General features: G+C 37.5%; 1 protein-coding gene across 1 annotated transcript; it reads right to left on the bottom strand.

Annotated features, from left to right (window-relative positions):
• Positions 1–8,623: 8,623 nt before the first annotated feature.
• On the bottom strand, positions 8,624–9,634 carry LOC122316328. Its single transcript, XM_043132858.1, has one exon. It carries the CDS (start codon positions 9,632–9,634, stop codon positions 8,624–8,626), a length of 1,011 nt encoding a protein of 336 aa, XP_042988792.1.
• Between the last annotated feature and the right edge of the window lie 4,075 nt (positions 9,635–13,709).

A 13,709-nucleotide genomic window follows, 5' to 3' on the forward strand; every position in this document is an offset into this window, starting at 1 on the left:
CATGGCATACGTGGCACCACTTGTCAGGAATCTCAAGGGTACGTAGAGCTCATCGTGCGCGCATGACGACATGTTGTAATTGGGAAATGTTTAGGCCGCCTCTGGCCTTTTTTTTCTTTTGCATAATTATCAAGTAAGAATTTTTTTAATAATATTATGAATTTTTAAAAATTATTTCAAAATATTAAAAAAAATATATAAAAAAGATTAAAAATAAAAACACACACTATAACTAAGCTACCAGCTATACCGCTGTAGCCGTACTGCTACCCTATTGTAATCTTTTTTTTTTTTTTGATAGATACCCTATTGTAATCTGTTACGTCTACAAGGCAGCCTAGGACCAAAGGGCATTAATTAATTAATTAATTAATTAATTATTATTTTTTTATTATCTCTTCAAGCATGCTTATATAAATAAAATTAAAAACTATTAATTAATTAATTAATTATTATTTTTTTATTATCTCTTCAAGCATGCTTATATAAATAAAATTAAAAACTAAATACAAAGCATCAAGGGGGGTCTTTTCCGCTATCCAAAAGTAAAATATAAGGAGGAATAAAATTTAAAGGTGTGCTACCAAACAAATCGTTTGTAGTGGCCCATTGCGCTATGAAATGCGCAAGACGATTTTGAGATCGATCTATTTTGTGGAAGCTGTATGGGTAGCTAAAGATCTTGCTATGTCGTTCGAGATGAAAGATATTTGCCAAGACTCCTCATCTTTTGAGATAGAGGAAATAACCAGTTGAGAATCTCCAATTAAAGAAATCCGAGGAAAGTTGATTGCTTCTGCCATTTTGAGGGCTAAATTTGCCGCTAGAGCTTCCTCTATTAGAGGAGTTGTGGAGAGGTTCTTCTCAGTGCATATGTCTAATATCTCTCATTTTGAATTTCTGGTAATCGTCGCGGCTACTGAGAAAGAGTTTCTGACTTCTGCATCGAACGAAATGCATATATGATTTGGTGGGGGGTTTTGCCATGTTTTTTGTGAGAGAATGCTGAATTTTCCCCCCCAAGCATGCATATTTCCTTCATAGGAGAGATTCAGCTGTTGAGAAATTTTTTGCTGTGAAATATCTTTCTGGTTGTGAATCTTTTCGTTTTTGAGTCTCCATATAAAATCTAAAATCAATGCCGCAAATATCCTGAAAGGATGCTCTTCTTCAGTAGTTAATCTCAGTTTCATCTTGGGGAATAAAATAAACTGTATCCAGTCCTTTATAGAAGATAAACCCAAGGAAGTGAGGTTAAGGGGCCATTTACTTTGACTCCAGAGAATTCTTGAGATTGGGCAGGCTATGAAGAGGTGTAGCAGTGTCTCTTCCGCTTCGTCACAGAGAGGACAGTTTATGGAAGTTAATGATGGGATGAAACTTTTGAGTCGCTCTCTCGTTGGCAAAATATCCCAAATGATTTTTCATAGGAGAAGTTTGTGTCTGTCATGGATTTTTAGGTTCCATGTTTTATTCCACTAGATATTTGGATTCAGATCCCTGAGAGGCAGATGGGAGGCAATACTGGATGCTAGATGATGGGCAGTTTTGACTGAGAAGATCCCATTATGTGTTTTAGTCCAGATGAGAGTGTCTGGGCCTTGATTCGACTGAGTCAAAGGAATTTTTAAAATCTCATTTATACTATCCTGCTTGAAAAGAGATCTAAGGATGGATAGATTCCAAAGGCCATTGGTATGAGAAATCAGCTCAGAAACTTTCATTACATTTGAGGCGTCTATTGTGTGGTTAATGGGGGTAAGTTTGAAGCCTTCCACTGTAGGTATCCAGGGATCGGACCAGACACTTATAGACAAACCATTAGTTATTTTAAAGCACTGACCTTCTGCCAGCAAAGATTTGGTATTGAGGAGTCCTTTCCAGAAGTGTGAGTCGGTGGCCTTTGAAATCGTGTCTTTGAATGAGTTTGAAATCAGATATTTCTTTGATAGGAGATTTTTCCAGATGCTGTTGGTGCTTTTGCACATTTCCCATCCTGTCTTTGCTACAGGGGTGTTCAAAATTCTGAGACTTCCGATTCCGACCGATTTTCGCTCCGATTCCGACTCCAGCGGAGTTGGAATATTCGAAACTCGGAATCAGAATCGGAAGACTTTCGATTCCGATTCAGAAGTCTGAATCGGAATCGGTACCAAGTTGGTTCCGACTTCCGAATTCCGACTTCCGATTTTTTTTAAAAAAAATAATCCAACTGCAAAACGACGTCGTTTTGCAGCTGGAATATTTGTGCAAGTAAAACGGAACGGCGTCGTTCCCATTTATGGGAACGACGCCGTTTTGATGAAACTTCCCACTTACCTCAGTGGGGACGACACAGCTCACACTCACATACTCAGTGCTCTCACTCTCAGCCTCTCACGAGTCACGCCGACGGCCGATCTCCATTTTGCTCCACAGACCTCTCACGCCGCACGCCACACGAAGCCGCCGCCCCCCACCGTGACTCCGTCCGCCGTAGACTGCCATCACCGCAGTGCCGCAGTGCCGAATCCGACCAGTTTTTTCCATTACAGGTAAAAACTGGTGACTCTTGTGTAATGTGTATTCCGAAATTTATTTAAAATTTTAAAGGGATTATTTGATGTATGGAATTTTTCTGTGAATGGTGAACTGAGTTGTGAAATGATTATGTATTGAGGAACCGTTTTTCATTTTCAGTATTTTATTTATTTGTGATTTTGGACATTGAAGGCAACCTGTTTGTGAAAATGTCACAAAGAAACGGAACATGAATTTTTCTGTAAATCACGAGTGGCTTTCCTTTAACTTATCAGATTCAAGGCTAAGAAACAAGTAATCTAAATGACAGTTTATCAACTCAAACAAAAAAACAATTGTTATGAGATGAACTAGAAGTTTGCATCTTTTGCTATGTTTTGAGTTCAAGGCCTATACATATCTATATTACTAGCATGCTTCCTAAATGCAAAATACCAAAATTTTTAATTATCACGTAATCAGTCAGTAGCTAAACCCATAAAATTATGATAAGACTAGACAAAATCCTAGGCTACTATACAAGCTTGTTAGGCTTATCATAAGGCACTTCTTTTATATAAGTAGGCTTATCATAAGTCACTTGAGCTAGAAGATCAAGATGCTTAACCTGTTAAGTACCACTCCTTAAGATGGAATTGTGTCCACTTTACTTTTCAATCTAATCAGAACTAAATTATAAGGGGCATAGGGCAAGTTTATTTCTTTTTCATTTGCTCTTTAACATAATCTCCCAAAAGCACTTAAAACTCTATTCCATTCCGTCTTAAGGTCACCGTTCTCCTTCCTAATCCCTTCAAACTCCCAAACACATTACATAAGTTACTATTTTTTTCAACTCAAAGGCATAGTGCAAATTATACACATAGAATGAGATATTTGGCAAGATTTACATAATTAAAAGATTCAAACGCATTATAAACAACAATAAAATGACTCAATCCGTCCAAAGACCCCAAATTGACTCCACTTCATCAATGGATATCACCAAATTCCCTTCAATTTCACTATAGCCATCCATCATATATCCTCCACATATTCTGATATTTAGCAACTTGAAGCAGCAACTTGAATATGAAGAAGCCATGAAGTTGCTAGAGCTACTCCAAGGCCCAGGCCATAGAGTTATCCCACTGGTTTTATCAAATTTGGTAGCTGTTTTTTCATTAATCGTTCATCGCCATTGCCAGGGAGTCGGACAGATTCCATGATTCTTTTATATGTGTCAGATTCTTTTATTGTACCCAGTTGGTTAATAAACTTATTCTTTTGGTAGTGTCCGATTCTTTTATTGTTTTTTTAATAAACTTATTAATTTGGTCTTCTATATATGTGTCAGATTTGAAGTTATGGAGGAAGAACCATATGGGACCCCAGAACAGGATGAAGATGCCACAATGCCGTCCCCAGCACCGAGATTGAGACCCTCTTCCAGAACACAAACTTCATGTGCAAGTAGTCGATTCCCAATGCCGGTAAATATAGAAGATGAAGATACATTTAATGAGGAGGCTGAGATGGGTATTGGGGATGAGCCGGATGTACCACCTCCATCCGCGAGTGCCAAGCCACCACGTCCACGATCAAATAAAAAAAGATCGTGGACGTGGGAACATTTCACCAAGGTTGATGGTGATCCCTCGGAACCGCACGCGGCTTGCAACCATTGTGGCCAAGAAGTTGGATGTCATTCAAAGAAACAAGGCACTGCTGGATTGATATCACATCTAAATGGTTGCCAGAGGTATAAGATAGCGAAGGGATTGCCGGCCAAAGATCAGACAACGCTGAGTTATGAAACTTCTACTGCGACTGATGGTACGCAAGTTAAGAAAATGGTTATCCCTCAATACAGTGAGAAGTTGTTGAGAGATGCGCTTGCCGAGATGATCATTGAAGATGAGATGCCTTTTATGACAGTTGAAAAAAGAGGGTTCCGAAAGTTTGTCAAGCTCATTGAGCCACGATTCCCAATGCCGTCACGGTATACAGTGATGCGGGATTGTATGAAAAAGCACTTAAAAGAGAAGGCTGAGATGAGACAAATGTTTGTGAGGACTGGCCAGAGAGTCTCATTTACGACTGACACATGGACGTCTATACAGAATGTTTCCTACATGTGTATTACAGCACATTACATTGACAGTTCATGGATTTTAAAAAAACGGATTATTGGATTCAAAGAAATCAGTAATCATAAGGGTGCATCAATTGGGGCGGCAATGGATGATTGCTTGAAAGATTGGGGAATTCAGAAAGTTTTGTGCATTACAGTTGACAATGCTAGTGCCAATGATACTGCAATTGAATGGTTCAAGCGGAATACGAGAGTAAGAGATGATGTCATCTGGGACCATGAGTTTATCCATGTTCGTTGTTGTGCTCACATAATCAACCTGATTGTGACTGAGGGCTTAAAAGAGGTTGATGATTCCATTACAAAAGTCCGCAATATTGTGCGGTATGTGAGGGCTTCTCCCCAATGGCTGAAAAAATTCAGGTCAATAGAAGAATAACTTGGGATAAAACATTCACGGACGCTGTGCTTGGACGTTCCCACTCGATGGAACTCTACATATATGATGTTGGATGTGGCACAGAGGTACCAGAAAGTATTTGAGCGGATGGAGGTGGAAGATGGGGGCCTTAAGTATGCTTTGCTGGAGCCTGTCGGAAAGGGGCTCGGTCCGCCGGACACACATGATTGGACGAGTGTAGGATTTTTTGTCACATTTTTGCAGATTTTTTATGATATTACAATGAAAATATCTGGATCCGCATACACGACTGCAAACTTGTGGTTCAGTCAGATCTCGACACTACACCACCACTTGGAAGATGGTTGTGATGACCCTAGCGGACTTCTATCTGGTATGGCTCAGAGGATGCTGTCCAAATATAATAAATATTGGGGGCAAGTTGAGAAGATAAATAGATTACTCTTTGTGGCTGTGATCCTTGACCCCCGAATCAAGTTGGCCGTGATAGAATATTGGGCAAATTCCGTCCTTGGGGCAATGAAGGCTGCATCGTTTATTACATCGCTTAAAACTGATCTCGATGACTTGTACTTCCATTACAAAAATAGTGGACAGCCTTCATCTTTAGCGGGTACCTCACACGTGACTCCGACACCTCCCTCTGATGACTTTAGCCCAGTAGGTGCATTGCCTCGACGCCGTAGGAATTACGACATCATGAATGAGTATCATCAGCTCGTTGCGTCGAAGAATATTATGGGGTGTACTTCAGAGGTTGAACGGTATTTTATGGAAGAGGTCGAGGCACCTAGTCCTACATTTGAGATATGCATTTGGTGGAAGGCTAATTCCGTCAAGTATCCAATCCTTTCCCGTATTGCCCGAGATGTGCTAGCCATTCCTATTATGACGGTTGCATCTGAGTCGGCGTTTAGCACTGGAGGTCGAGTGTTGGATGCTTTCCGGAGTTCTTTGTCACCGTCAACTGTGGAGGCCCTCGTTTGCACACAGAACTGGATCAGTGATACACCCCTTGGACTAGATAGCATTGGCATTGACGATGAGAGCTATAGACTTGAAGATGGTAACCTTATTTTACTTGTTTTTTTATTATTGATTATTTTAATTGTTTTTATGATTATACTAATTTATTTAATTTATATTTTTTTATCATTTCACAGATGTAATTGTGAATCCCAGTATAGTTGCTGATGACTGATGGAGTATGGATAAAGATAAGTTGATATCAGAATTAACTTATTCCGTCCTTGGTATTAATGGTAATTAAATTTTACTTTTAATTCCGTTTCAATTTTCTGAATCAATATTTGGTTACATTTATTGATTGAATTTTTTTTATCTTAATTTCAGGTACTTCAAATGACCAACTACGATGCTGCAAATGATGTTTCTTTTTTGGTTGAATCAAAATGTTTGTTCTTATGGACTGTTTAATCAAACTTTGAACTCGGCTGTTATTTCTATTATTCATTGTTTATGATCTTCTGAATTATGTATAATTAGCTCTTAGCTAGCTATAAAGGAAATATATAGTCAGACTTTTAATGAAAATTATATCAATCTAAATTTTGAATATGAAGATAATAATATTAATACGTAGATCGGTATGCAAATTCATTTGTATGTAACAAAACTCATGAGCCGAAAATGCGAAGGGAGCTAGCTAGATCATGAGCCGCCTATATATACACACACACACACAGATATCTATATATATATAAGTACTATATCTCCCATAATGCAAGTCTCCTTAATTAGTAAATTAATCATAAATGGTAAAAGAGAAATGCTATGTACTAATTTCAAAAGTACAAATTAGTACATTAAATTTAATCATAAATTTAAATTAATATTATTTCAAGTTAAAATTTACTTTTTGATTAATCACATTAAACTAATACATAAATTAGTATATAATTAAATTTAAAATAAGATAAAACCTATCATACTAAAGAAGTCGGAATTCGGAATTCCGGCATCGATGCCGGAATTCCGAATTCCGACTGGAATCGGAGCTCGATTTCGATTCCGACAAAAGTCGGAATCGGAAGTCGAAGTTCCAATTCCGACTAAGTCGGAATCGAAGCACACCCCTACTTTGCTACTAAAGCCATGTTCATGTTTTCCATCTATTGTAGACCCAAGCCTCCATTTCTTTTTGATTTGCATATTAATTCCCAAGACTTCAAGTAGAGTTTTTGCCTTTGATCTTTTTCTTTTCCCAACCAGAAGTCCCTAAATTTTGCATTTAGAGTCTTGCAAATAGACTTAGGGAACTTGTGAAAAGACATTTGGTAAGATGGGATGGAGCTCGCTACTGATATGATTAGCATGGTTCTACTCGCTTGGGAGAGTATTTTTGATTTCCAACCATCTAACCTTTTGTTTATCTTTACCAGCAACTCTTTGTAGTCTTCCTGTTTGGACCTTCTGAAAGTTGTTTGCATTCCCAAGTACTTCAATTTTTAGGATGATTCTTTGTATGGTAAATTCACCGAGATTATTCTTCTTGTTGCCTGACTTGTGTTTTGGGTGATGAAGATTGAAGACTTACTCTGGTTGATGCACTGGCCAGATCAAGCCTGATATTTCTCTAAGACTTTGTTGATTGCTCTGATGGATTTTTCTTTTGATTTTCCAAAAATTATTAGATCATCAGCAAACAGGAGGTGAGAGATGGGTGGGCATTCTATACTAATTTTTATACCTTCTATTTCCCTTGTAACCTCTGATTTTGCCAAGAGTCTTGAGAGAACCTCAGTACAGAGAATGAAAAAAAAAAAAAGGTGAGATTGGGTCACCTTGTCTGAAACCTCTTTCTGCTTTAAAGAAGCCCTTCGGGGAACCATTAATGAGTATCGAGAAAGTTGCCGTTGTTATGCATTCCTTGATGAGATTTATCCAGGTTGAGCTGAAGCCCAAGACTTTCAATACCGCAAACAGAAAATTCCACTCTATGTAGTCAAAAGCCTTTTCCATGTCCAGCTTTAAAGCCATCTTCCCCTTCTTTCCTTTGTGATTTTTTAGGTGGTGAAACATTAAACATTTCGTGTGCTATGATGGAGTTTTCCTTTATATTGCGACCCGGAACAAAGGCTGTTTGGAAAGGGAAAATTATACTTGGAAGGGTATTTTTTAAGCGGTTTGCCAAGATTTTTGTGATGACTTTGTATATGACATTGGTCAGGCTTATGGGTCTATAGTGTTGTGGGGTACTAGGGCTAGCATTTTTTGGGATAAGAGCTATATGGGTGTGGTTTATCTATTTTAGAAGTCTGCCACTTCTAAAAAAATTATGCACTGCCGCAATCACATCATACTTGATAATGTGTCAGTAATGTTTGTAAAAGAGCCCTGTCATCCCATCTGGACCTGGAGCCTTATTATTTGGAATTTGCTTTAAGGCTCCAAGAATCTCATCATCCGAGGGGTATTGCAACTAGGAGGTCATTTTCCTCTCCTGAAATTTGACTTACAAAAAGGTTTTCAAGATTCTCTGGAAATGAGGGATTTGTAGAGGCATAAATAGATTCAAAATAATTAATGAAAGTAGATTCAATAATATTCTGATCCATAGTCTAGTTACCTGGTCCAAGCTTTATCGATTATATTCCATTCCTTCTGCGCCGGATTGTAGTTGACAAGTGGTAGAATTTTGTATTCAGATCCGTGGTTGTGAGCCAATTTATTCTTGATTTTTGCCTCCATAGAATTTCTTCTTGCTTCATTTGTTCTTGGATTTTGAGATGAAGATCCTTCTCTTTCTGCATATTCCAACAATTTTGAGAGTTGCTCTGAAGATTGCTTAATTCCTTCTCTAGTTGTTGAATATTTGTTTGAATTTTCCCGAAGTGGTTCTTGTTCCAGAGTTTGAGTGCCATTTTTGTTTCCTTGGTTTTTCTGCATAGGATGAAAGATGGATTTCCATAGAATTGCTTCTTCCATGCTTCTTCGATGATAATATTGCTGAGTGGCTCTCTGATCCAGAATTCTTCAAACTTGAAAGAGGAGGGATTTTTCATTATCTTTGTCGTATTTAGCAAGAGGGGATTATGGTTCGAGGCTGCAGAAGATATGTGTTGGATAGTAGCTTTTGGAAATAGTAATCGCCATTGAGCATTTGCTATACCTCGATCAATTCTTTCTCTAATTAACGCTCTCCCTGTTCTGTTATTTGACCATGTGAAGGAGGGTCCCGAGAAACCGATGTCAATAAGACCACACGAGTCCATCAGATTTTGCAAACCCTCAATAGAAGAAGATGTTACTGGTCTACCACCACTTTTGTCGGACTGGTTTAATAAATCATTAAAGTCACCAATGCAAAGCCAAGAACCAGTGAAAGAACTGTGAATGGAATCTAGATGATTCCAGAAACTCGCTTTTTGTTTCCATTGAGCCGGTGCGTAAACAAAAGAAACTAACCGAGGATAATTAGGAGGGTCAGAGTAAACCAAAGCTGAAATAGCATTACTATTAACATTGACCGGTTCAATATCAACACCCAGTCGCCACAATAACAAAAGGCCTCCTTTTTTCCCCGAGGCAGAGGCTGTTACAAAATGGGGGAAACCTAGACTATTTACAATAGTAGGGATTTTGTCGTTTATCGACATGGTTTCCGACAAAAAGATTATATCGGGGTTATATTTTTTTTATAAAAGCCCTTATACTTCTAATTGCTTTGGGGCGGGCTAGACCCCTGCAATTCCATACTAGCGTCTTCATGGATCCACTGGAGGCATGGTAGAGCCCGCCTCATCAGCTTTCTTGAACTGTTTCTGTAGGAGCGTCTGTCTTGTGACTCTGCTGTAGGGTTTGTTCTTTGCTTCATCCTTTCCTTTTTTTGCTTTCCCATGTGACTTTGATTTGATGGCAAGGAGTGAATCAGCTGCTTTCTTCTCTTCTTCATCGATGCCTGTAATTTTGAGCTAAGATTTTGGTGTGCCATGCTCTGATATTTTTTGGGCCTTTGATCTCAAATGTAAAGGGGAATCATAGGAACTAATGGGAGCCAACTTCTTGTGTGGAGCTTCTATCTCAATTTTGGGAGTTAAAACAACTTGACTTTCATGAGAAGAAAGGCTGGCTTTTCCTATAGGACTGAACAAAAATGCTAATTCTATCGGCTTCTCGGAGACAGAGTGTGTGCTAGAGAGAGAGTCGAAAATGGCCTTAAGTTGGACGGGCTTGTAAACAATAGAAGGAGTGTAGTTTGGTACCTTGGGCTTTTGACCAACCGGATTGTGCAAGTTGTAAGGAGGGCCCAATATTTTCTGTCCAGGTTGCTTCGGTGCATATGGAGGAGGGCCCGATAGTGCTTTTGTCCCTGTGAATGCATAGGTAGCATTGGCTACGTGGGGTTCATGGCCGGTCCCTATTGGTTCACTTTCCAAGCAAATACCCTTTCCCTTATTCTTCCGTGGGCCCGGTTCTTTTAATGCTTCATTTGCCACTCGGTTTCCCTCTTTGACTAACTCACCATTGTACTTGTTCGGTTGCTTCATAAAATTTGCACTTGCCTTCAACCAGCCGGTTATCCAATCCCCTTGACCGAACTGCATTAAGTTATTGCATGGATATGATGGTACGAAGGCTTGATTTTGAAGTGAGGCCTGATGAATTGATGTGGAGAGGTTAGGTGGCTGTTGCATTAATGAGTGATGAAGAGGAGGACTTTCGGTTGGTGAGGGATTCTTTAATTCCGGTATAAGGTTGCTACTGTAGTCCACAGTGCTTTTGCACTTTGGCGTGTCAAGAAATCCAGCTTCTGAAGGACCACCGCAAGGGGCTGAGGAATATTGACGGAAAATGATTTCTTGGAAGCACTTCCTTTGCTGTTCCGATTGCCTGGGAGTGGGTAGACTGCCAACTTCTGTTGATATTTTGAGTTGACTTTCCGAGTAAGGAAGAGAGGAGATTAATTCATGAGGGTTATTTACTCTGGTCGGGCTTTTCAATGGGTTTTTCTTCCCAATACAGATCTGTGTGTTCCTTTGATCAAAGTCCTGATTGTTTTTCGAGATAGCTCTGACATATGAATTACCTCTAACTGAAAAATTTTCAGTTTCCAGTACTTCTTTGCCTTTTCTTGATCCTGACAGAGAGTTTGCTTTAGAAGTTTTTGTGTTATCTTCAACTGAGTATGGCAAAGGCAAGTACAAAGCCGATGAGCCAAAAGAGGAAAACAAGTGTTGATCCTGACTGTTGTGTGGCGGTTGTACAGTCATGAATAACGGAGATTCCGCTCTTAACCAAGGCTCAAAGGGCATTTGCTTTGGAGTTTCATTAAGGAATTTACAGAAAATCTGAGAGTGTCTTATTCTCCCACAGGCATAACAAAAATCAGAAAGCCTTTCGTACTTGAAAGAGACCCATGCATCTGGATTAAAATCTCTTGGTTCCCAAAGACCTTGTTTCAGTGGTTTGGAGATATCAATCTCCACTTTAATCCTGATAAATTTTTTTGAAGCTAAACCATAGAGAGGATCAATATCCACTGAAATAAATTTACCTAAAGCACTTCTTATTTTGAAAGCAACATGTTCTGTCATGTGATATCTTGTTAGACCATGGATTTGAACGTGAAAGGGTGAGGCCTCAAGGCTGATCTCTTTCCAAGTAGCATTTGCAGGGCAGCTTTTGAGGATGAAGAGGTGTCCTTTGAAATTCCATGGAGCTTGGTTCAAAATCCTGCTTTTATCTCTGACATTGTGGAATGTGAAGAGGAACATGTTGGCATCCAGGTCCTCAATGTGGAAACTACTGAGGAATGACCATGCTGCTCTGATCGTTGCATGCATTGAAATTCTATTTAAGGGTATGAGAGCCACTAATCTACCAATGAGAGCTAGATCAGGATCATCATTTATCCTATCTTTTTCAGGAGATAAATTCAAGCTTTTCCAAGAAAGTGCTTCTGTCTGTGAGATCAGTTCTTCCATGATTAACAAGACTATATGAGGTGGAGAAGGGGATGAGAGGGAGTGATAAAGGTGACAGGTTAAGCAAGAGGCACTATCAAAGTGTTAGAGATAACTCTATTCTGGAAAGAGAGAGCAGGATGGGGGGTTAATTAATTAATTAATTAATAGTGGCTCTGTCAAAATTAAATTTTGATTAAATTATAATTTTTAAATTACTTAAAAACCTCTTACATCAGATTTAATAAATAATTTTAATTTTAAAAGTATAATATTAAAAAATAATATTTTATTCAACTTTTAAATCTCGTAATTTTTAAGAAATGAGTTTTAAAAATATCTATATATGATTGACTTTTTTTTATTCACGACGATTCCGTCGAGAAGAAGAAATCGGTTTTGATCCACATGTAATCATTAACATATATATATATATATATAAATGGGCCCCTGCAGCCAGGTTTCAACCATCACTTTTTCGCGGGAAACAAACAACGGGGTACTGTTAGTGACTCAAAAAAGTATCCATACAAAAAGAAAGATGAATACGTAAATGATTATTTGAAACAGAGAAAGTGTGAGGGTAGGAGGTGTCATTCCTTGGTTAAGACGCGTTTGAACATGTTTCTATAGCATTATCCATATTTTGTCGGCCCAATGGCAGCTTCACTTCGCTCCAACCATAACGGTAAACCAACTTAACTAACCCACAAATACCAAAGGCTTGTTTTAAGTAGAATAATATATAAATAGTATCCTTGGACTTTGACAGCAAACAATATTGTCGGTGGAGTTTAGAGAAAACTATCCGAAATCTCGAAACTATCCGAAATACAAACAAACGTCATAAAGTTTATGACTACACATGAGAAGCAAGAACTTCATGCTTGCATGTATGATTAATTATTAATGAATAATAAATCATACATGAGTTAGCAAGAAGAATGCAATCAGAATGTTAAAAAGAAGAAGAAGAAGAAGAAGAAGAATGCAATCATTTTCATATGGGGTTTCCATGTGCTCTTGATAATTATAACAATGTGTTCTTGATGATGATGATGATAAGGGCTCGAGACCTTGTGTATCAATATATATAAATATGGAAAATGTTTTAATTACAAAAAGATTACATAAAAATAAACCTACAAATTGATGTGTCTTGATGTAATACGTCAGATTACATGTAAAGTTATTTTTATTATAAAGTAGATCTAATAGATTTCATAAAATCACATTAGTTTATAGGTTTCCTTTATGTCTGTACAGTGGCAGAGCCAGGAATTTATTCAAGGGTGTCCAAATAAAACTATAACAATATACATAAAATATTTTTTATTATATTTTTATACAATTTTGCTATGATATATAGTAATCTGATAAGAAAATTTATAATAAAAATAAAATATGTTTAATACAACTTATATATTAAAAAAATATTTGATATGTCAAAAACAATATATCATTGAAATAATATAAAGACTTTCATACAAATATATTAAACAAAAAAAATACACAACGTCTAAAATTGTAACTTGCATTCTTTTAAACAAACATAATATCAAGTATTGAATCTAAATCAAAATTCTTAATTATTTCTCTTTCAATATAGACAATAAAAATATATTAGAAATACTACTAATTATAGTTAGATTTTTTTTATTTATAATAAAAATTATGTATTTTAGTTTATATGAAATGTGTTTTATTTATTTCATTTTTATATCAAATTAAATTTTATAGATGCGTCAAAATAATTTTTAGAGGAGGG

This window comes from Carya illinoinensis, chromosome 7 (assembly GCF_018687715.1).
Source record: "Carya illinoinensis cultivar Pawnee chromosome 7, C.illinoinensisPawnee_v1, whole genome shotgun sequence".
Classification (NCBI taxonomy): domain Eukaryota; kingdom Viridiplantae; phylum Streptophyta; class Magnoliopsida; order Fagales; family Juglandaceae; genus Carya; species Carya illinoinensis.

What these genes read in the sequence shown, in the direction of transcription:
- LOC122316328 (XM_043132858.1), bottom strand. Translation starts at nt 9,634, where the DNA reads ATGTCGATAAACGACAAAATCCCTACTATTGTAAATAGTCTAGGTTTC.